The 25,394-nt window shown below is 41.9% G+C and overlaps 1 protein-coding gene across 2 annotated transcripts in view; it reads left to right on the top strand.

Moving 5' to 3' along the window:
• The window catches only part of myo5c (myosin VC), a 124,546-nt gene that overhangs the window by 62,140 nt on the left and 37,012 nt on the right, over positions 1-25,394 (top strand). For both annotated transcript variants that reach the window (XM_073033138.1, XM_073033137.1), the window contains exons 20-27: positions 6,501-6,666; positions 7,806-7,952; positions 12,156-12,320; positions 12,468-12,561; positions 15,442-15,505; positions 18,344-18,524; positions 19,186-19,279; positions 24,995-25,058. In XM_073033138.1, the coding sequence (XP_072889239.1) occupies positions 6,501-6,666; positions 7,806-7,952; positions 12,156-12,320; positions 12,468-12,561; positions 15,442-15,505; positions 18,344-18,524; positions 19,186-19,279; positions 24,995-25,058 (975 nt within the window). The remainder of the gene's footprint in view (positions 1-6,500; positions 6,667-7,805; positions 7,953-12,155; positions 12,321-12,467; positions 12,562-15,441; positions 15,506-18,343; positions 18,525-19,185; positions 19,280-24,994; positions 25,059-25,394) is intronic.

Below are 25,394 nucleotides of genomic sequence, written 5' to 3' on the forward strand. Positions count from 1 at the left end.
ATCTCTCTCTCCCTCTGAGAGTGATGATCCCTATTATTAGGCACCGGAATATACCGTCTTTAATTATGCACAAAATTAACTTAAGACTACACATGAATTTGAATATGATGTACCCCACAATGTAGTAACAATCATATTACAAAATAAACAGATGTATCTACCTTAAACATAGTATAAAACAGCAGACTGTATACACATTTACTAAAGAACTGGAATATTCTGATGCGAATGGCGGAGAGGTACCACAAAGCCAATCCAAATGCATCAGCTGGGTTCAGGACCCGTTATGAGGACATACTGGGTAAGACACTGAAGTGTGTACACTCCACACAATAGCAGCAAGACAAGGCAGTGTTTTGAGTGTGAGTGTGAGTGTGTGTGTGTGTGTGTGTGTGTAAATGCACACGTGTAAGGGGTGCATTTACCGAGCGTCCTCCATCACGTAACTTACAGTAACTTTTATGTGTTGCTCTGTCTGCTGCAAAACAACAAATTTCACAACATGTCAGTGATAATAAACCTGATCCAGATTCTGATTTCTTCAGTTATATGGATAGGAGAGATCGAAAGAAAAACGAGCCATTGCAAGCAAATGCGACTAGCCCAGTTAGACAGTTTGGTCAGCACAGCTGAATTGGGCTGAATGGCTTGAAACATATTTCGATGACTCCAGGTTTTAAAAATATGTAAAACCTGTGGTTTGTGTTTACATTATTTAAAAATTTTTAAACTTTTACTATGACTAATGTCGGACTCAATGTCGGAGTATTCAGAAATGTTCAGTGACATTGATAGCTCTGACCGCTAGGCCTCACACTGGCTACAGAGCCTGTCTGTGAGTGCTCCCACACAGATGGATTTAGATGGTCCCTGATGCGCTGGGAGCTGGGCTCCCAGTTGGAAGACTGCGCTGGAAGTCACACCGAAACAATCGATGTGACCTGAGGACAATCAGAAAGCAATTCTGGAGTCCTAGAATACCTATCCCCCATTGCTTCATAAAAGCACAGTGAGCCATTAGAGCAATGTAGTAAGGTTGGATGAAAATAAAGATGCTGTGATATTTCCACCACACAGATAAACTTACTGCTGTACTTCTGTGCTTAACTTTGGCAAAAATAACAATGCCATGTTGTATTCAACTAAATATCACAAGTTGTTTACCATACAGTCTGGGTGTCAGAGGAATGAGTTCAACTCCGGCGCCGTCTGTAAGAAGTCTTAACGTTCTTCCCGTGACCGCCTGCATTTCCGCCGGGTGCTGTGACCTCCTCCCACGTTCCAAAGATAGTAGATGAATTGGTCATTGCAAATTGTCCTGTAATTAGGCTATGGTTAAATAGGTGAGTTGCTGGGCGGAGTGACTCGTTGGGCTGGAAGGGCCTCTTCTCACTCTGTATTACCTTTAATCCTAACCTGCTACCACATTGTGCTGTGGTGTTCTGCACATTGTGGTGCAGAACACCACAGCACAGTGCAGGCACTTTGGCCCACGATGTCGCGCCGACCCTTTAACCTACTCCAATTCAATCCAATCCCTCCCTCCCACGTCGCTCTCCGTTTTCCTTTCATAGTTGTGCCTCTCTAAGATGTCCAAACACCTCTGCCTCTAACACCATCCCTGGCAGTGCACTCCACACACCCACCACTCTCTGTGCAAAAGGAAAACCTACCTCTGACATCTCTCCCAGACCTTCATCTCAACACCTTAAAATTTTCCTCACGTTAGCCACAAATTAATAATCTTAGCTGCATGCCAGCCACAAGCTTAAAATTCTTGGAACTAGACAATGTAAATCACTTTATGTCTCTTTGTTGGCTATTTTTTTACTGTAGAATTTCCTCATTAACATTTGGATTTCTTCCTTATGGAAATAAAGATTACGTTGGATAAAGTTGCATCACACTTTCTGTGAAAACATTGTCACAGTGTCATCGCACACTACAGCACAGAAGGAGACCCTTCAGTCCATCTGGTCCATGCTGAACCATTAACCTGCCTAGACCCATTGACCTGGACCATAGCCCTCCGTGTCCCTCCCATCGAAGTACCTATCTAGATTTATCTTCAACGTTGAAATCGGCCCACATCCCCCACTTGCAGTGGCAGCTTGTTTCACATTCTCATCACCCTCTGAGTGAAGCTCCCCCTCACATTTCCCTTAAATATTTCACCTTTCACCCATGACCTCTATTTGCAGTCTCACCAAAACTCAGTGGCAAAAACCTGCTTGCATTTACCCTATCTATACCCCTTAATAGTTTTGGATACCACTATCAAATCTCCCCTCAATCATCTACATTCTAAACAATAAAGTCCTCACCTTTCCCCATAATTCAGGTCCACAAGTCCCGGCAAAGCTTCTCTGCACTTCTTCAATCTTATTTTCATCTTTCCTGTAGGGAGGTGACCAAACCCGCGCACAATACTCCAAATTCAATCTCACCTATGTCTTACATAATTTCAACATAACTCTGCAACTCCTGTACTCAGTACATTGATTTATGAAGGCCAATGTGCCAAATACTTTCTTTACAACCCGATCTACCTGTGATACCACTTTCAAGAAATTATGGATCTGTATCCCCAAATCCCTCTGTTCTACCACAGTGCCCTTCTGCTCCACAAATATGATCAGCCCTGGATGGTCCTCTCAAAGTGCAACACCTCACACTTGTCTGCATTAAATTCGACCTGTCATTTTTCAGCCAGCGGGTCCGGATCCTGCTTCAAGCTTTGATGGCCTCCCTTACTGTCACTACGTCCCCAAACTTGGTGTTATTTGCAAATTTGCTGATCCAGTTAACCTCATTATCACCCAGATCATTGATCTAGATGACAAATAGCTCTGATCCCTGCTGTACTCCACTAGTCACAGGCCTCCAGTCAGAGAGATACAACCATCTACTACCACGATCCGGCTTCACCTGCGAAACCAAGGTCTAATCCAATTTATTATCTATTCGTAAATGCCAAGTGACTGAACCTTCTTGTAGGACCTTGTCAAAGGCCTTGCAAAAGTCCATGTAGATAGCATCCCCTTACTTCCCTTCATCAACTTTCCTGGTAACTTCCTCTAAGAACTCTATAAGATTGGTTAGACATAACCTACCATTCACAAAGCAATTTTGACTATCCCTAATCCGTTCCTGTCTATCCAGATACTTATATATCTGGACCCTAGGAATACATTCCAGTTACTTTCCCACTACTGATGTTAGGCTCACCAGCTTATAATTTCCTGGTTTACTCTTCGAGCCTTTTTTAAACAATGGAACGTTAGCTAGCCTCCAATCTTCCAGCACCTCATCAGCGGTTAAGAATGTTTTAAATATCTCTGCTAGAGCCCTAGCCTCCCACAGGGTCTACGGGAACACCCTGTCCAGCCTTGTGGTTTTATATACATTTATTTGCCTCAAGACATCAAATGCCTCCTTCTCTGATGTTAAAAAAAAATCCATTTAAGATCTCCCCCATCTTTCTCAGCTGCATGCATAGATTACCACTCTGATCTCCAATTGTGTCCATTGCTATGATTTTGCTCTTAATATATCTGTAGAAGCCCTTGGGATTCTCCTTCACTTTATCTGCTAGACCAAACTCATGCCTTCTTTTAGCCCAACTGATTTCTTTCTTTTTGTGGTGTCTTCTCTCTTCTTCCTTTCCAGTCCAGAAGAAGGGCCTCGGCCTGAAACGCTGACTTTATTCATTTTCATAGATGCTGTCTGACCTGTTGAGTTCCTCCAACATTTGTGTGTGTTGCTTCTTTCTTAAGTGTTCTCTTACATTTCTCATACACCTCAAGTGCTTCGTTTGTTCCTACCTGACCATACTTGCTATGCACCTCCTTTTTTTTTTAACCAGGACCTCAATATCTCTTGAAAAGTAAGGTTCATTAAACCTGCTATCCTTGCCTTTTATTCTGACAGGAACATACAAACTCTGTACTCTCAAAACTTCACTTTTGAAGGCCTCCCACTGACCAAGTACACCTTTGCCAGAAAAAAACCTAGCCAATTGATAATTGCCAGAATTTTTCTGAGACTACACAATTGGCTTTTCTCCAATTTAGAATCGCAACCTGAGGACCAGACCTATCCTTTCCCACAATTACCTTGAAGCTGATGGCATTGTGATCACTAGATGCAGTGTTATCCTACAGAAACCGCTGTCACCCACCTTGTCTCAGTCCCTAATTGGAGATTTAGTACTGCGCTCTCTCTAGTTGGGACTCCTATGTAGTGATCAAGGAAACTTTCTTGAAACCATTTGACAAACTCTTTTCCATCCAGCCCTTTTACAATATTTGAGTCCCAGCCAGTATGTGGAAAGTTAAAATGACCTACTATCACAACTTTATGTTTCTTGCAACAGTCTGCGATCTCTCTGCAAAGTTACTCCTCTAAATTTTGTGGGTTATTGGGTGGTTTATAATATAATCTCATTAACAGGGTCGTACCTTTCTTATTCTTCAGTTCTACCCCTAAAACCTCAGTAGAGGAACTTTTTTGTCTGTCTTGCCTGAGCACTGCCGTGACATTTTCTCTGACTAGTAATGCCACTCCTTCCCCTCAAATCCCTTCCACTCTAACATATCTGAAACAACTGAACCCTGGAACGTTGAGCTGCCAGTCCTACCCCCTCCTGCAACCAAATCTTACTAATGGCTACCATGTCATAATTCCACATGCTGATCCATGCCCTTAGCTCGTCCACCTTTCCTACAATACTCCCTGCATCGAAATGTACGCAGCTCAGAACATTAGTCCCACCGTGCTTGATCATTTGAGGCCTGACATTGTATGTCGGCTTAAGAACAGCTTTCTCCACAACCACTCCACTACGTGTTGTGGCGCTCTCTTTCCCATCCCCCTGCAAGTCTAGTTTAAACCTCTCCCTGCCCCCACCACCAAGCCCGTGCAGCATTAGCAAATTTTCCTACTAGGATATTAGTCCCCTTCCAGTTCAGGTGCCAACGATCCTTTCTGTACAAGTCCCACCTTCCCTGTAAGAGAGCCCAATGATCCAAAAATCTGAAGCCCTTCCTTCTTCACCATCTCCTTATCCACCTTATCCACGTGTTAAACAGGATAATCTTCCTATCTCTGGCCTCACTAGCATGTGGCACAGGTAGCAATCCTGAGATCACAGTCCTGGTGGCTGTGTCCTATAACTTAACACTTAACTCCCTGAACTCACTTTGCTGGATCTCATCAGTCGTTCCTACCCATGTCACTGGTACCTACATGGACCACGATCTCTGGCTGCTCACCCTTCCACTTCAGAATGCTGAGGACTCGATCTGAGATGTCCCAGACCCTGGCACCTGAGAGGCAACATACCATCTGGGAATCCTGTTCTTGTCCACAGAACTTCTTCTGCTTCCCTACCAATGGATCCCCTATCACTACAGCTTGTCCCTTCTTCCCCCCTTCTCTCCTGAGCTACAGAGACAAACCCAGTGCCAGAGACCTAACCAATATGGCTTTCCTCTGCTAGGCCACCCCACCCAACAGTATCCAAAGCAATATACCTGTTGTTGAGGGGAATGGTACTCTGCATTCTCTGCCTATCTTCTTTTCCCCTCCCAACGGTCATCTAATTACCTGTGTCCTGCACCTTTGGTGTAACTACCTCCCTGTACGTCCTCGCAATCAACCCCTCAGCCTCCTGAATGACCCAGAGTCCATCCAGTTCCGGCTCCAACTCCTTAACACCGTCTGTTAGAAGCCGCAGTTGTAGTCGTCAGGGACACTGACGATCTCCCTGCCTACCACATCCCGAAGAGGAGAATTTTGCTATCCTGCCTGGCATTCTCGCTGAGTTAAATGTGTAATAAGAAAGGAAGAGCCTCAATATCTCACTCTAAAGGCTGATTTATACTTGTGCGTCGCATCGACGCTGTAGGTACCACGTACCCTACGCCATAGGGTGACGTGCACCTCCCCAGAAAAGGAACTTGCGTGTCGCAGCAACGCAGACCACAGCAATTGTGATTGGTCCGCTTGGTAGCATCGCATTTCCTCCTACACATTTCCGGTTGCTTCTTCTCCACCGTGTCTGTACACTGATGCGAAATAGATGAACCAAATTGTCAAATCCACCTGCCGACATGCGAAAATGTTTGGAATGCATTTCCTCGTCCACATCGCTCACGAAGAAACTCAACACAGTGGCACAGAAACCCCACCGCCAGCTAGCGTTTTGGCGCACACCATCGCATGCTCGCTACGGCGTAGAGCGACGCAGAAGTGAAAATCAGGGCTACGGTGTAGGCTGCGGCGTAGCCCGTACACACAAGTATAAATCAGCCTTGACACTGGCCCACTCACACAGTTGAGTAGCTTGCATTTTATTCATTGTGAAAGACACGGGTTAACAGCTTATTTGCTGTGTTTTGGCTTACCTAATGGATTAAAATGCAATTCTGTAATGAAACAGACAGAATAATTGCATGTGGTTTATTAGGTAATTAGTCGTTATATTTGTTTAATTTAAGACACGTACTGAATGCCACTTCCCTGAAGCAAGCATGGGCAGCGGTCATCATCCAGAAATACTGGCGGCGGTTCATAGTGCGCCGTCTTTACCAGCTGATTCTGGTGGCCACCATTACCATCCAGACCTACACCCGTGGCTGGCTTGCCAGAAGGCGTTACAGAAAGGTAAGGCTAAAACCGGCAAAAAGGTAACCCTGGCAACTCCAAAGTAAGAGTGTTGTTCAGCAACATCACCCTGACTAAAGGTCGACACGAGAGGCACCAAAGAACCACATCAGAGATACATTAAGCACAAAATGGCTGAAGGTGAAGAGTAATCACGTGCCTGGAAAACTGGGTAACTGCAGCCACTAAATGCAGGTTTTTGAAATCAATTCGGTATATATCTGCAAAGGTGTTGTTGAAGGAATATTAAAGAATGATAATGGTGCCAAAGCCAAGAATATTCAAAAGTTCATCAGTGGAACACACACACAGAATGCTGGAGGAACTCAGCAGGCCAGACAGCATCGATGGAAAAAAAGCACAGCCAACTTTTTGGGCCGAAACCCTTCGGCAGGACTGGAGCAAAAATGCTGAAGAGTAGTTTTCTCTGGTCCTGCCGAAGGGTCTCGGCCTGAAACGTCAACTGTGCTTTTTTTCCATAGATGCTGCCTGGCCTGCTGAGATCCTCCAGCATTTTGCGTGTGTTGCTCGGATTTCCAGCATCTGCAGATTTTCTCTTGTCCATCAGTAGACTTGTCGTTTGCTTATTCATTTACGGGATTCGGGCATCGCCAGCTAAGGCAGCATTTATTGCCCATTCCTCACTGCCCTTGAGAAGGTGACGATGAGCTGGCTTCTTGAACCGCTGCAGTCCCTGGGGTGTAGGTACTCCCACAGTGCTGTTAGGGAGCATGACTTTGACCCAGTGACAATGAAGGAACAGCGATACATTTCCAGGTCAGGATGGTGAGTGACTTGGAGGAGGATTTCCAACTAGTGATATTCCTAGGATTGTGCGTCTGGAAGGTGCTGCCTCAGGAACTTTGGTATGTTGTTGCAGTGCATCTGGCAGATAGTACACACTGCTGCAACTGTTTGGACTAAATGACTATGCCCAGTGGCCTCTGCAGTTCAGCAATAACCCACGCATGAATATAATGGAAATCCCTGAAGTATAGCTCCAGCAAAATGAGAAATGATAAAATATAATTCCTATTGATATTTAGGCTTTTTATAAGCAATCAGTATAATGGGTTTTTGCTCTATTGATAATAAAGGCTTAGATAAAGGATTTTAACTATATTTGCTGTTTGTTGTAGATGGTGAAGGATCAGAAAGCATTAATACTTCAAAAGCATGTCCGTGCCTGGTTGGTAAGGCGCAGGTACCAAAGTATACGGCGTTTCGTTTTGAACATCCAGCTCTCATTTCGTGTCAAACAACTCCACAAGAAACTGGAGGAACAGGTGAGTTCCAAGTCTTGTCAGGCAGCTGGAACATGTGCAAGTGTTTCCGGTGAGTTAAGTATTGTACTTATAAGTAGCTTGAACTTCCAAGCGCTTAACTGGACGGGGTTGAGATCCCTTTACTTGCTACTTTGGTAGTTTTGGGAGAAGGCTAGTTTTGAAGCTCCTAAAGACCCTACAAAGGCAGGTCTTCTCAGAAGTCACCTCGCAGACAACCTGTTGATTCCAAGTGTGCAGGTTGTCACAGACCATTAATGGTTTTTATGGCGATCCTGAAATTTGTATTTGTATTCATTTTGTTTATTACATCCAAGGGAGCAAAAATCTTTATGTTGTGTCTCTGTCGTAACGAACAATCAATAAAGAGGGGAAATGCGGGACGATTTGCCCAAACACTAAAATTGTATACATGATTGTTTTGTTACATGTATATACTGATATGCAATTAGATCAATGTGTATTGATAAATCTGATGACCTGAAAGAAGCTGTCCTAGAGCCTGTTGGTCTTGGCCTTAACGCTGTGGTACCGTTTTCCAGACAGTAGCAGCTGAACCGGTTTGTGGTTGGTGTGGCTGCAGTCCCTGATGATCCTCTGGGCCCTTTTTACGCACCTGCTGCTGTAAACGTCCTGAATAGAGGAAAGTTCACATCCACAGATGTGCTGGGCTGTCCGCACCACTCTCTGCGGTGCCCTGCGATTGAGGGTAGTACAGCTCCCATACCAGGCGATGACAACAGCCAGTCAGGATGCTCTCAATGGTCCCCCTGTAGAAAGTCCTGAATTATTTGGGGGCTCATGTCAAACTCCTTCAGCCGACTGAGGTGAAAGAGACGCTGTTGTGCCTTTTTTCACCACCCAGCCAGTAGGTACAGACCAAGTGAGATCTTTGGTGTCCACCTTAAACAGCATTGTGAAGAGAATTTTGGCTTTTCAAGAGGAACCCAGATTTATTTGATGAGAATGACATGAAGATCAATGAGTTAATTAACCAGAAACATGAGGCATTCCAGGATTGGAACCTCTCAGGCCAACATCCCCAGTACTGAAGTCCCAACTGGATTTAGATTCAGATTTATTTGACACATGGACATTGAAACATGCTGTATAATGAAATGCATCATTTGCGTTAAGAACCAACATCACCTAAGGAGATAAATACACCTAAGGCTATTTGGGGGGTAGCCACTAAGTGTTACCATATATTCCTACATAACATGGCCACCCTGCTCAGCAGAACAAGACGGAATACAAAACAGAACATTCCAAGCGATAAAGAAAACAAAAGTTATTTTCGGTCAGCGAGTGTTGAGCAGACCACATTGCTAACAAACCTTGACATTGGTTTCCTGTACAAGCTTTGTTGTGGGGGAGGTTACCAGGTGAATGGAGAATAAAGTGCACAAAGCTTCCTTGAAGAAATGCAACATCCCCAATAACTCTCATAAAATGCTGGAGGAACTCAACAGGTCAGGCAGCATCTACGGGGAGAAATAAACAGTAGTTTTGGGGTCAAAATCCTTCCAAAGTACTCTCCAATTGGGAAGTTATTCCCAATAACTTCTTGGAATCACTCAGCCAGGACCGGTCAAAGTGGAGGAGGAGCAATCAGGATGGTATTGTGAATCTTGAGGCCATCCATGGAAGAGACTGCAGTTCCCATAATGGTCTCCTTGGCCACCTCAGAAATCCCAAAACTAGAGTGGAAGCAAAAGCTTCCTCAATCCCAATAGACTGCCTGAGAAGGAGTGTTTTGCAGTGTTTACAAAGAATTGCAAATGCCATTTTCTATAGGGTAAAATTATTGAAATTTACCTGTCAATGTCAACATAAGAAAGTGTTGGTGAACCATTTGGGGCCCTGAATGGAGGTGAGGGGGGAGGTGAATGAGTACAGTAGGTGTAGCGTTTCCCTCACTTGCAGGGATAGGTGCCAGGAGGGAGGTTAGTCGGGAGGGACAAATGGACAAGGGGGTCATGGAGGAAATGATCCCTGAGGAAAGCAGAGATTGGAAGGAAAGTAAAGATGTGTTTGGTGGTAGGATCCCGTTGAAGGTGACAGAAGTTGTGGAGAATGATGTGTTGAGTTTGGAGGCTCATGGGGTGGTAGCTGAGGGTAAGAGGAACCCTATCCATATTAAGGCAGTGGGAAGGAGAATAAGTGCGGATGTCCAGGAAATGGGGGAGATGCAGATAAGGGCAGCATCAGTGGCAGAGGATGGGATTCTCCATTCTTTGAAGAAGGAACGCACCTACGATGTCCTGGAAAGGAAAGCCTCCTCCTAGGAAAAGGTGCAGTGGAGATGAAGGAACTGAGAAAAGGAGATGGTGGGAACAGGTATAGTCACTCTAGCCATTACAAGTGGCCTACTACAAATTCAGAAAACTTATTTTGGAATGTTTTGTTAAGCCAATGTGTCTTAAAATTATTCAGTCAGGTTTATTTATACATGTTTGAAATTATTTGAATGCAATATTAAAAAAACATTAATAGGCTGGTTTCTTCCTGGCTTGACGCACTTGCTGCACAGGTGAAAAGGTAGAACAGAAACCATAGAACATTACAGCACAGAAACAGGCCTTTTGGCCCTTCTTGGCTGTGTTGAACCATTTTTCTGCCTTGTCCCACTGACCTGCACCTGGCCCATATCCCTCCAAACCCCTCTCATCCATGTACCTGTCCAAGTTTTTCTTAAATGTTAAAAGTGAGCCCGCATTTACAACTTCATCTGGCAGCTCATTCCACAGTCCCACCGCTCACTGTGTGAAGAAGCCCCCCCCCCAATGTTCCCTTTAAACTTTTCCCCCTTCACCCTTAACCCTTGTCCTCTGTTTTTTTTCTCCCCTAGCCTCAGTGGAAAAAGCCTGCTTGCATTCATTCTATCTATACCCATCTTAATTTTATATACCTCTATCAAGTCTCCCCTCATTCTTCTACGCTCCAGGGAATAAAGTCCTAACCTATTCAACCTTTCTCTGTAACTCAGTTTCTCAAGTCCCGGCAACATCCTTGTAAACCTTCTCTGCACTCTTTCAAACTTATTAATATCCTTCCTGTAATTCGGTGACCAAAACTACACACAATACCCCAAATTCGGCTTCACCAATGCCTTATACAACCTCACCATAACATTCCAACTCTTATACTCAGTACTTTGATTTATAAAGGCCAATGTACCAAAAGCTCTCTTTACTACCCTATCGACCTGTGACACCACTTTTAGGGAATTTTGTATCTGTATTCCCAGATCCCTCTGTTCTACTGCACTCCGCAGTGCCCTACCATTTACCTTGTATGTTCTACCTTGGTTTTTCCTTCCAAAGTGCAATACCACACACTTGTCTGTATTAAACTCCATCTGCCATTTTTCAGCCCATTTTTCCAGCTGGTCCAAATCCCTCTGCAAGCTTTTAAAACCTTCCTCACTGTCCACTACACCTCCAATTTTTATATCATCAGCAAATTTGCTGATCCAGTTTACCACATTATCATCCAAATGGAATGCTTGCATTTATTAGATAAGGCAATGACTTCAAGAGTCTGGAAGTTATGCTGCAGATTTCCACAACATCAGTTAGGCCTAATCTGAAGTATTGCATCATTTTTGATTGCTCCATTGCAGGAAGAATGTAGAGGGTGCTGAAGATATTTACCAGGATGTTGCCTAGAATAGAGGGCATTTACTATAAGGGGAGGTTGGATGAACTAAGGTTATCTTCACTGCAGTGGCAAAGGCTGATGTGAGGCCTAAGAGAAAATTATAAAACTAGTTGAGGCATAGATAGATGGCCAGTATCAATTCCCCAAGGTCAAACTACCTAATTTAGAGAAGATGCATTTAAGGTGAGAGGGGACAAGTTGAAAGGAGATATGCCGGTCAATTTTTTTTTACACAGAGAGGGGTGGGTGCCTCGAGTGTGCTGCCAGGTGTGGTAATGGGGACAAATATCTTAGGGGTATTTAAGAGGTTCTTTGATAGGCCTTGAATGTGCAGAGGATGGGGAGGTATGGACATTAGGCAGAAGCGACTAGCTTTGTTAGGCATTTAATTGCTAGATAACTTTGGTTGGTACAACATCATGGCCAGAAAGGTCTGTTCCTTTTCTGTAGTGTTCTATGTTTCACACTCACTGTGATTAAGTTATTAGTAGAGATAAAATAGCCTTTGAATATATGTAATCTGTTTTTGTTGTTCTGTACCAGAGCAAAGAGAACAAAGGATTGCTGGAACGTTTGACCTCTCTGTCTGCACTTCAATCTGTTGATTTGGAAAAGTTTCATAAAGTTGAGGAAGAGCTACAGAAAACAGTGACACAAAAGCAGTTCCTTGAGGACCAAATGAAGAAAAGCAAGGCAAAAACAGAGAAGGTACCATGTGGAATGGCATAGAACTGGATCCAAATTATTGGCTAGTCATTTTGAAGGGGAAGTAGAGGGAAGAATTGAACCTTAATTTTTCCTCAGTGATGTTCCCAGAGCATCTTTATTCTTTCTTTCAATTTCTTATTCCCACAGACATTGTCAGAACTCAGGAAGGAAACATTATCCCTGCAGGCTCAAAATGAGAAGATTAAGCAACAACACCTGGAACAGACCCAAGAAATGAAAAGTATGTTTTCTTTGTAAGCCTCCACATTCAACACATCATTTTCTGCAGCATCCACCATCTTCAATGGGATCCTACCAGCAAACACATCGTACCTCCTCTCCATTCTCTGCTTTCTGCAGGGATCATTCCCTCCATGATTTCTTTGTCGATTCATCCCTTCCCACTAATCACACTCCTGCCCGTACCCATGCAAGCGACCGAAGTTGGAAACTATCTTTGTGCTCAAAGGCTGTTGGAAGTTTGGAACTTTCCCACTAAAAGCTAAGGTGTTGGACAGCATCATTTAAGTCTGAAGCTGTTAACCAAAAGCTTAAAGGGTTGAGGTACAAAATATACTGACTTAAAAATGGTAATATGGGTTAAAAAAAGGTGTTAAAAGTGGTGACGTATAAGGGGATCCTTCTTGTTCCGTCCAGTACCTCAGGCTGTGATACTCTGTCATGGTGTGATCACAGACAGGCCTTGTGTGCGTAAGTATGTACAGGAGTCTCTCCGCATTATGCTGCAATCTCAATTTAAAGGAGACCACTTGGGGAAAAGTGGTCAATTCTTGGACATCAGAATCTGATGTCACAACATTGCATTCAGCAAAAATCCATGAACACTTTGCTGATGGGATCTGACTATGTAGCATGTAAAAATATTGCATTGAAGGTCCTTTTTTAAAAAAATATTGCATTAGGGTTTGGCAAATAAGGTGGAAGTAAATCCGAAAGGCTTCTACAGTTATATTAAAAGCAAGAGGATAGTGAGGGATAAAATTGGTCCCTTAGAGAATCAGGGTGGTCAGCTATGTGTGGAGCCGAGGGAGATGGGAGAGATTTTGAACGATTTCTTCTCTTCGGTATTCACTAAGGAGAAGGATATTGAATGGTGTAAGGTGTGGGAAACAAGTAAGGAAGTTATGGAACCTATGACAATTAAAGAGGTGGAAGTACTGGCGCTTTTAAGAAATTTAAAAGTGGATAAATCTCCAGGTCCTGACCGGATATTCCCCAGGACCTTGAGGGAAGTTTGTGTAGAGATAGCAGGAGCTCTGACGGAGATCTTTCAGATGGCATTAGAAACGGGGATTGTGCTGGAGGATTGGCGTATTGCTCATGTGGTTCCATTGTTTAAAAAGGGTTCTAGAAGTAAGCCTGGCAATTATAGACCTGTCAGTTTGACATCAGTGGTGGGTAAATTAATGGAAAGTATTCTTAGAGATAGTATTTATAATTATCTGGATAGACAGGATCTGATTAGGAGTAGCCAGCATGGATTTGTGCGTGGAAGGTCATGTTTGACAAACCTTATTGAATTTTTTGAAGTAGTTACGAGGAATGTTGACGAGGGTAAGGCAGTGGATGTAGTCTATATGGACTTCAGCAAGGCCTTTGACAAAGTTCCACATGGAAGGTTAGTTAAGAAGGTTCAGTCGTTAGGTATTAATGCTGGAGTAATAAAATGGATTCAACAGTGGCTAGATGGGAGATGCCAGAGAGTAGTGGTGGATAATTGTTTATCGGGATGGAGGCCGGTGACTAGCGGGATGCCTCAGGGATCTGTTTTGGGCCCAATGTTGTTTGTAATATACATAAATGATCTGGATGATGGGGTGGTAAATTGGATTAGTAAGTATGCTGATGATACTAAGGTAGGAGGTGTTGTGGATAATGAGGTGGGTTTTCAAAGCTTGCAGGGAGATTTATGCCGGTTAGAAGAATGGGCTGAACGTTGGCAGATGGAGTTTAATGCTGAGAAGTGTGAGGTTCTACATTTTGGCAGGAATAATCCAAATAGAACATACAGGGTAAATGGTAGGGCATTGAGGAATGCAGTGGAACAGAGAGATCTAGGAATAACAGTGCATAGTTCCCTGAAGGTGGAGTCTCATGTAGATAGAGTGGTGAAGAAGGCTTTTGGAACGCTGGCCTTTATAAATCAGAGCATTGAGTACAGAAGTTGGGATGTAATGTTAAAATTGTACAAGGCATTGGTAAGGCCAAATTTGGACTATTGTGTACAGTTCTGGTCACCGAATTATAGGAAAGATATCAATAAATTAGAGAGAGTGCAGAGACGATTTACTAGGATGTTACCTGGGTTTCAGCACTTAAGTTACAGAGAAAGGTTGAACAAGTTAGGTCTCTATTCATTGGAGCGTAGAAGGTTGAGGGGGGATTTGATCGAGGTATTTAAAATGTTGAGAGGGATAGATAGAGTTGACGTGAATAGGCTGTTTCCATTGAGAGTAGGGGAGATTCAAACGAGAGGACATGATTTGAGAGTTAGGGGGCAAAAGTTTAAGGGAAACATGAGGGGGTATTTCTTTACTCAGAGAGTGATAGTTGTGTGGAATGAGCTTCCTGTAGAAGTAGTAGAGGCCAGTTCAGTTGTGTCATTTAAGGTAAAATTGGATAGGTATATGGACAGGAAAGGAGTGGAGGGTTATGGGCTGAGTGCGGGTAGGTGGGACTAGGTGAGATTAAGAGTTCGGCACGGTCTAGGAGGGCCGGAATGACCTGTTTCCGTGCTGTGATTGTTATATGGTTATATGGTTAGGGTCTTTGTCTACCCTGTACTGAGATACCAATCATTTTTAACACCATTTCTGACAGTGTAGTTAATGCTAGTCTGTAAAGTTGATTTGGATTATGAAAGCAGTCTCAGAATGGGCAATAACCTAGAATTTTTAATCAGAAAACGGAATCAAATCACTGAAACCCTTTTTATAAAAACACTGCTGTAACATTGAAAATGTGTGAAAATTCTTCCACTGATCCTATGAAAGTTCAGATTTTTTAATAGTGTTGATTGAAATTGCTGACAGGAACAAGATCAAAGTGTTTGTTATAGAAGAAATTTAGCAAATGAATATTTGATCATTTCTATTTGCAGAAAAATTGGATCAAATTACACAGCAGCATCTTGAAGATTTTGAAAGGGACGAACGTCAAAAAAGGTATAGAGAGATTCTATCTGTATGGCATGCTGTTTCTCCTTTTCAAATGAAAATTGGGTTTCCTCTCAGTATTACATTGAAAGAATAATTGAAATGATAAGCTGAACAAGAAGTACATAGTCTCAGACTTGGTTCCAAGGACATGTTTTTCACATCAAGTGCATATTTATCATTTTTTTAAGTTACAGCAAGGATGTAATGAGATATGTAATAGCAATTGATGTCCTGAAGAAACCGAGCTTCCTTATTACGAGCTCAACTACAGAAAGGTATTTGGGCATATATACAGATTTTATATGTTAATTTCCTGAAGACAGACACTCAAAAATTCAGGAACAGCTTCTTCCCCTCTGCCATCAGATTTCTGAATGGACATTGAATCCAGGCAGGAACACTATGTCACTATTTTTTTCACTTTTTACAATACTTACTTAATTTAACTTTTTTATATATTCCGTAATTTACAGTTTTTTATTATTATGTTGTCGCATAACAATGAAATTCACGACATATGCCAGCGATATTAAACCTGGTTCTGATTCTGTTAATAAATTGCTGCACTTTTGTGCCTAGTTTGTCTTTCAAAGCAACCAGATATAATGAAGTAAAGACACAAATACATTGTGTAAAATTTTACTGGTAAAGCTGCAGGTCTCTAAAGTATTACTTTTGTTTTTACAATGGTTATGGCAGACTAGGATGTAATAATAGCCTTCTTCAGCAGATAAGTTTGAATGCCATGTTAACTGCTGTGAGTGATTCAACTGATATAAAAATCGTATCTGCTGGAAGATAAATTACATCATGTGCATCTGTGGGCTTGAAACAATAATTGAATTAAGGAACGACTTTTGTCTTGCTAACGTCATTGCAACATTTTATTTAGATGGCCAGATGGCCATTGAAAATGGTGCAATTAGAATGAATGTCATCATTTTCAAATGCCATTGAATTGTAATCAATTAGAAAACAACAGCATTCTTAATAATTTAAGATGCTCATAAACCACTAATAGCAACACTTTGAATTTATGTAGTGCCCTTAAAACTGAAAAACTATCGAAGTATTTCACAGAAATATAATTTGAAAGGGCATACAGACATTGCACCTAAGGAAGTAGAAGCTGATGAAAGCTTAGTTTAAAAAGAGGACTTTAAAGAGAATTACAAAGAAGGCTGAGATACTTAAAGAATTGGTGGTGTAAGTAAATAATTATCAAATCTTCACATGTGGAGAAATAAAGATGACAGTTTTTGTTTGTAGAGTAGAGAGCTCCTTATCGCTTATGTTAATTATACCCAAATTCACTACTGAATTTATTCATTTGGGTAAAGAGTTTGTAGAACTATCAGTGTGCATCATGTTTTTTCCTTATTATAAGTGTAGTGGCTCAAAATACTTCATTTCCTCCTTGGGAAAACTGCTTAAGGAATTAAAGGTCCATCATGATATTAAGAGCACTGAAACCCCACTCCTGAACATACTCCCAGGATTCAGACCCCATTTTCAAACCAATATGCAATCCCGCAATCAACAGACTGAAACATTGTCCAGGTCACAGATCAAAAATGGCAAAATTTGTTTTGTAGCATCAGAATTTGAAGTGATCCTTGTGAAAATGGTAACTAAGGAAGTGAAAGATCATGTCTGCTCTGTCAGAACCAGTTTTCTAAATTCTCTGTGATTTTTTTTGGCTATTTCCTTTTTGCAGTACGACATTTGACAGCACAGAAAGCAATCCAAATGTTATTCTATTAAAAAGGAATTGCACTTTAGAGATATTGCCTTTTCCCTTGGCAGTTTCTATTAGTTTTTAATATAGGGAATGCCTAGCTATTCATTTTGGGCAATGGATCACATGAACAGTCTTGGCAGCACTTAATTTTGTTATAAAATGGCACTTTCAGTTCTCTCATTATCTTTTCCAATTCCAGTAAAGTCAATATTTTTCCATTCACAATTCTTAAAGGTGAAAGGTGAAGGGAATTTGACACAGAATAATGTAGCAAGCTTGATGATATTTTTCTCTCAATTTCATTATTTTTATGATAGGAGCCTTTAAATCTTGGTATTGTCATTGTATGTGTCTTCAGCGTGCCTAGTGTATCATTTGTTCAGGAAAAAAAATCACAAATATATGTATTTAGGACAAAATGGGATTTTTTTTAAATTACTTTGGAAATCTGAAATAGAATGGGGCAGGGGGAAATGCTGCAAATATTCAGCAGTTCAGGCAGCTGAAAAAGAAATTGAGTTAACAGTTCAGTTCAAAAAGTTGAACAAGTTTTAGACTGGAACAATCTGTTTCACTCTTTATAGTTGCTGCTTGACCCGCTGAGTATTTCTTGCATTTTCTGTATTTATTAGAGATGTTTTAGCTAGATCCTGGCTACATGGTTAGTCTCTATCATAAACAATAAGAACTAACCAATGGAATGGAGAGGCTCCATTTAGGAAAAAGTGCTCACTGTTTCATCCTGAAATCAATCTGTGTTATCACAATCTGTTTACTCTCTTTAGAAAGTCCATGGAAATAAAAATTGAGTAGTTCTGGAACTAAGTGCCTGAAAAGGTGGTGGAGGCACAAAATCCCACTTGAGTTTACAAAGCACCTCGATTAGGAGTGGGGACGCTGAGAAGGCTGTGGCCCAAGAGGTGGGAAATGGAATTAGCCTAAATTGTCCAACAGAAGGGACAGGGGAATGGGAAAAATAGCCTCTTTGTTAGGTATAAATCTCAATTAGGTAACAGAGAAATGCATGAGAAAGGGCTTTGTGACAGTTATGAGATGATGCGGTTTTACAGCTAATCGTACTATTTCTGCTCTCGTCCTTTAAGGAAATTGGAGAACAGTTTTCAAAACCAGAAGGAGGACTATGAGCATCAGATAGAGGCCCTGGCTGATGAAGTAAAACAACTGAGAGAAGAAAGAATTCAATTGCAGGAGCAGATTCAGGAAGAGTACCTGGCAAATGAGAGTCTACGGCAAGAAATAACACAGCTGACCAGTGAAGCACTGGTATGTGCAATAAGCACCTAGACCTGGAACGGGGGTTCTGCCCTTTTATGAAGTTTGAAAACATTGTTGCATTGAGCAATATTGCCAAATAAGGTTAATCTACAAAATGTATTAGTAGGTTGGCCGGAATTTCATACAGCAGTTAGATGCTTTGCATCCAGAAAGATAGGCTAAAGCAGATCTCAGAAAGGCCAGCCCTCATTTCAGTGCGGCCATAACAGAAGGTCAGCGGCCATTAATGATGCAGTTGCCATGGCAACCAGAATAATGCAGGAGGACCCTCTGCGATTGGCTGGGAGAAGAGAGGGGCCTGTAGGGGAGAGCGACAGAGCTCCTAGATTGACTCAAAGGGATCTGGAAGTCCTGGTCAACAAAATATTTGCCAGGAGAGGGGTCGTGCACACCAGGGAGGCCAGGTGACCTGCTGTAAAATGCTTGGCAAAAGGAGATTCAATTTTGTCTCCTCCAGGAGTGAGAATCTGAAATAAACGTGAGCTGACATGAATGAACTGTCACCGTCATATGCAATTGAAAGGCGCACATAGTTAGATATCTGTGTTAGCAATTTTAGCCCAGCTATCAAGTTCCACCTGATAGTAGTTGACCATCAGAGCTAAATATGATGTGTGTGTAAAATATTAAGTAAAGTGTCTATTCACAGATAATTCCAAAACTTAAAGGGGACATTGCAACACTTGAACTGAAGAAACAAGGTCTAGAACTGTGCCTGCAAAATCAAAGGAAAGAAATGCGAGGTAAGAGTGTATTGAGCATTGAGTATTCTAGAATATTCAGTGGTACGTGGGGACTGGGTTGCTCTTTGCAAATGCTATTTTCCAAAGCAGGATTAGCAAAATCTTGTTGAATGCCCACAAGATGGCTTTCTAGAGCAACTTGAGGTTGATCCCACTAGCAGAACAGCAATTTTGGATTGGGTGTTGCATAATGAATCAGAATTGATCAGGGAGCTTAAAGTAAAAGGACCCTTAGGAGGCAGTGATCATAATATATGATTGAATTCACACTGCAGTTTGAGAAGAAGAAGAAAGTTAAATGTACGTATCGTTATTACAGTGGAGTGAAGGGAATTATAGAGGCATGAGAGAGGTGCTGGCAAAAATTGAATGGAAGGAAACACTATCAGAGATGACAGCAGAACAGCAATACATCCCAAAGATAAAGAGATATTCTAAAGGGAGGATGACTCATCTGCGGCTGACAAGAGAAGTCAAAGCCAACATAAAAGCCAAAGAGAGGGCATATATTATAGTAAAAATTAGTGGGAAGTTAGAGGATTGGGAAGCTGCAGAGAGCAGCGAAAAAACCATAAAGAGAGAAAAGGTGATAAGTGAAGGTAAGCCACCCAATAAAATAAAAGAGGATACCAAACATTTTTCAGATATATAAAGAGTAAAAGAGAGGCAAGAATGGATATTGGACTGCTGGAAAATTACCTTGGAGAGGTAGTAATGGGGGATAAAAAAATGGTGGAAGAACTTAATAAGTATTTTGTGTCAATCTTCACTGTGAAAGACACTAGCAGTATGCCAGAAATCCAAGAATGTCAGGGGGTAAAAGTGAGTGAAGTTGCTATTATTAAGGAGAAGGTGCTTGGGAAGCTGAAATGTTTGGAGGTAAGTAAGTCACCTGGACTAGATGGACTACACCACAGGGTTCTGAAAGAAGTAATGAAAGATATTGTGGAGGCATAGGTACTGATCTTTCAAGAATCACCAGATTTGGAATGGTTCTAGAGGAATGGAAAATAAGAAATGTCACTCAGCTCTTTAAGAAGAGAGGGAGGTAGAAGAAGGGAAATTATAGGCCAGTTAGCTTGACCTCAGTGGTTGGGAAGTTGTTATTAAGGACGAGGTTTCAGGGTACTTAGAAGCTCATGATAAAATAGGCCAAAATGTATATTGTTTCCTTAAGGGGAAATCTGGTCTGACAAATTTGTTGGAATTCTTTGAGAAAATAACAAGCAGGATAGACAAAGGAAAACCAGTGGATATTGTTTACTTTGATTTTCAGAAGGCATTTGACAAGGTACTGCACATGAGGATGCTTAACAATGGTTTTACAGGAAAGATACTAGCATGGATAGAAGATTGGCTGCCTGCCAGGAGGCAAAGTGTGGGAATAAAGGGGGTCTTTTCTGGTTGGCTGATGGTGACTAGTGATGTTCCACAAATGTTGGTGTTGAGACCATTTCATTTTACATTATATGTCAATAATTTGGATGTTGGAATTGATGGTTTTGTGGCCAAGTTTGTGGACAATACAAAGATAGGTGGAGGGGCAGGTACATTTGGGGAAATATGGAGCCTGCTGATAAACTTTGTCAGACAGGGAAGATGGGCAAAGGAGTGGCAGATGGAATATAGTGCAGGGAAATTTATGGTCATGCACTTTGGTCGAAGATATAATGGTGTAGATTATTTTCTAAACGAAGAGAAAATTCAAAAGTTAGAGGTACAAAGGGATTTGGGAGTTCTTATGGAGGACTCCCTGAAGGTTAACTTGCAGCTTGAGTCAGTGATGCACCATCAATAACTCACTCTGAGATGTAAAAGCGAGGTATCGGCTTTTATTGACTGGAAGAAGGAACAAGCAGTGAGTGACCACCATACTACATCCTGGAGACTGAGAGGCCGGGCTCAGACCTCCATCACCTTTATACAGGGGTCTGTGGGAGGAGCCACAGGAGCAGTCATCAGGGGGCGTGTCCAGACAGGTATATGTAGTTCACCACAGTCAGTGGTAAGGAAGGCAAATATAATGTTAACATTCATTTTGAGAGCAATAGAAAGCAAGGATGTAATGGTGAGGCTTTATAAGGCATTAGTCAGACCACACTTGGAGTATTGTGAACAGTTTTAGAAAAGATGTGATGGCAATGAAAGGTTTCTGGGAATGAAATGGTTTATGTATGAGGAGCGTTTGATGGCTGTAGGTCTGTATTTGCTTGAGTTTAGAAGAATGAGTGGAAGTCTCATTGAAACCTATTGAATATTGAAAGGCTGAGGTAGAGTGGAAGTGGAGAGGATGTTTCCTATGGTGGGGGAGTCTATTCCAAGAGGGCACAACCACAGAGTATAAGGACATACCTTTAGAACAGAGGTGAAGAGGAATTTATTTAGCCAGAGTATAGTGAATCTGTGGAATTCATTGCCACAAATGGCTGTGGAGGCCAAGTCATTGGGTATATTTAAAGCAAAGGTTGATAGATTCTTGATTAATCAGGGCGTTAAAGGTTATGGGGAGAAGGCAAGAGAATAGGGTTGATAGGGATAGTAAATCAGCCTTGATAAAATGGCCTAATTCTGCTCCTATGTCTTATGGTCTAATGTCTGTAGAGCATAATTCTCAAGAGAAGAACTATCTTACAAAAGAGTGAGAAAAGAGTGAGAGTGAGTGAAAAAGAAGTGTGGCTACCTAACATTGTTAAATTGAATCTTGTACTCTTGGAGCTTGCGTTGGGTATCAATGGGAGAAACTTAGGAGGTCAAAGATGCAATGATCAGAGTTCAAGAGGGACACAGTTAAAATGGAGTAACTGGATGCCCAATGCATCTTTGTGGACTGGGTGGAAATGTTCTTGAGCCAAACCTGTGATTGGTTTCTTCAGTGTAAAGTGAGCATTGAATGTGATACATTAATTAGAAGAACTGTTGTTTCACCTAGAAAGACAGCCTGGGTCATAGACGGTGAGAAGGGAATGGGTAGAATGGTGAAGCGTCTCCTGCTGTTTCAGGGAACAGTGCTGTGAGATGGAGAGGGGATGGTGCAGGTGGTGGAATGAACCTGGAAATTGCAAAAGGAATTGTTTATTTACAATGCTGAAAGAGGAAGACACAAGAAGATGTGTCTGGTTGTGTTATCTCATTGGGGTGGCAAAAAATTATGGAAATTAATCCAGTGAATGTGGGGGCTGTTGCGGTGGAAGGTAAAAAAGGGGAGAACAATTAGGTTTCTGGCTGGGAGGAGAGAGGGTGAGAGCGGGAATGCGGGACATGGAGGAGACACTGTTGAGAGCCATATCGACTATAGTGGAGGAGAAGTTGAAGACAAAGAAAAACACTTCAAAAGCACTGATGAAGTAAATCTGGTCATTAGAGCAGATATACTAGAATCACAACTGATCAGTACAGAAGCAAACTTTTGGCACAGTGTCCATGCCAAACTAGTTGTCTACCTGAGTTTGTTTGAATTTGTCCTTGTCTGTCCCATATCCCTCTCCTTTCGTTATTGAGTTTGTCAACAAATGGGATAATGGAATGGAGGCCTTATGAGAGACAGGGTGAGAGGAAATATAGGAGATAGTTGTCAAAATGGGTAAGCTTTAAATAGATATTGCTCACTATCCTGTCCCTGAGATGGAGACAGAAGTGCCAAGAAAGAGAAGAGTCAGACATGAGCCATGTGAAAGTGAGAACATAGTTGGTAAACCAAGGATGATTTTTTTGACTTCTGTATAAGTGCAAGAAGCAATTCTGATGAAGGCATAAATGTATTGGAGAAACAGCCGAGGGGTGGGACTAACTAGACTGGTGATGGAGACATGAACTCGCCCATGTTTTGTACGTGGAAGTCAGAGATGAGCTGAGCTGATGGGAAGACAGTGATCTCTGCTGAATCGGTGGTCAGAGCCGGGTGTATTCTGGCTCAGTGTATTTACAGTTTATTCTGGCTCACCTGCTATACTTCTGGCCCAACCACTTTAAGAATATGCTGTATATATACGTATTTATCATTAGTGTATTTTGAGATTAGATTGACCTGAAATAATATTTGTTGTCACCCTATGAGATGCTGCAGTAGTGCAGGGGTTGGCACAATGCTGCTACATGATGGTGCTCCAGAGTTGGGAGTTCAATTCTGGCATTGCTCTGTAAGTCCTCCCTATAAAATGCCTGGGTTTTCCCCGGGTACTCAGGTTTCCACCCACAGTCCAAAGCCACCAGGGTAGGTTAACTCTTCATTGTAAATTGTCCCATGATTAGGGCGGGGTTGTGGGGTTGTATGGCTCAAAGGGCCAGAGAGGCCTAGAAAGAAAGAAAGATTGATCCTTGTATCTCCTTACCACATTCAACCCAGCAAGTGTATGCTGGCTCTTTTCAGCTCCCCCACTGTCGCCCTATAACCTGTCTTCTGTCTCTCTCAATCATTCACTCTCCCTAATGTACCTGACACTGTACCTACACCAGGGGCAATTTGCTTTGCTCAATTAAATTACCAACCAGCATGTCTTTAGGATGGGGGATGAAACAGGACAGTCATAGGAAGAACGTGGAACCTCCACACAGGCAACAGCAGGGTCAGCATTGAACCCTTGATCTTGGATCTGTGAGGCAACTTAGAATCATGGATACTCCTCTAGAAGGGGAGTAGGAACAATGAGGGCACACAGTTCCCTCAAAGTGGGAAGCATTTAATATGACTCACGCTTTTGGACTTTTAACTGTGAATGTACAGAGTATAAAAGTAGGGAGACCATGCTGAATCTTTGTAAAACAAGCTCAACTGTTTAATTCTGATTCCCTCATTATAAGAAGATGTGAAGGAATTAGAAAGGGTCCAGTAAAGATTAAAAAGAAAGTGAGTTATATTTTCACTGGGCAGCATGGTAGCATAGCGGTTAGCACAATGCCTTACAGTACCAGTGACCCGGGTTTGATTCTCGCTGTTTCCCGGACGGCGTTTGTTCTCCCTCTAACTGTGTGGGTTTCCTCCAGGTGCTCTGGTTTCCTCTAACAGTCCAAAGGTATACTGGTTACTTGATTAACTGGCCATTGTAAATTGTCCTGGTATTAGGCTAGGGTTAAATCGGGGTTTGTTTGTTGGTGCGGGTTGAAGGGCCAGAGTGGCCTGTTCTGTGCTGTATCTCAATAAATAAATAACATCATTATTTTGCATCTTGACTCGATCAGCACTCTCAATCACGTTAAAAATGCACATAAGCAATTTCTCCACAGCAGTAAGCAACTGACAATTCAATGTAAAAATTTATTTCCTTCCGCAATGAAAATGGATCAGTACACAGCATTTGGTGTTTTGAAGTTACTTTTAACCTGCATTGAGTTTGGGCATTGGGATGTCTTGGATTGTTTCTTCATGCTGATTTTAAACAAGTGAGATGTACTCAGTAAATATTTCCCCCTTTCAAGCAGCTGGGATTAGCTACAGTGCACAACGGCTGAGTGGCAGTAACACCTCCAAAATCTAACATAAAGGCAGCTCACTAAAGTTTTCTAGAACCTAAAGTTTCACTTTAAGATAATGTTTGTGTCGAATTTTGAAATGGAAGAACAAAAGAACAGAAAGCATTCAGATGGATCTGTGTGGTTTGAATTCTGTTGGTATTAATTTATCCTATTTATTTAGAAGCACAACAAGCAGCATGTGATATTATATGCCTTTTGAACTCAATCAATGTTGTAAGACTATACACATATTTTACATCTTAACAGAAAAAGTGGAAGAAATTACACAGCAGCTCCTTGGAGGTTTAGAGGGAGAAGAATTACGAAAGAGGTATGAACTTTCATACTTTACTTTGGCAGAAATAACCAAATATTAACACTTGTGTTCCTAACATAGTGTGAAGATCTGAGAACTGATGAAGATGGTGTTTGTGCTAAACTGTGGCTTCTTTTAATATGCAATGGAATAAAACTTGGACTTGCTCCAAATGAAATTAGTGGCAGAGCAACACATCACTTCAAATCGTAGGGTATGACTGTGTGTACCATCTGCTGCTGCTCTTCATAAACACCCACAGCAAATAAAACTAAATGACTTGTTGGCAGGATTGTAAAACCTCCCTGTTAGATGACATCCAAATATCACTCACTCGGGCACATTTCAGTC

This window comes from Hemitrygon akajei, chromosome 30 (genome assembly GCF_048418815.1).
Source record: "Hemitrygon akajei chromosome 30, sHemAka1.3, whole genome shotgun sequence".
NCBI classification, from domain to species: domain Eukaryota; kingdom Metazoa; phylum Chordata; class Chondrichthyes; order Myliobatiformes; family Dasyatidae; genus Hemitrygon; species Hemitrygon akajei.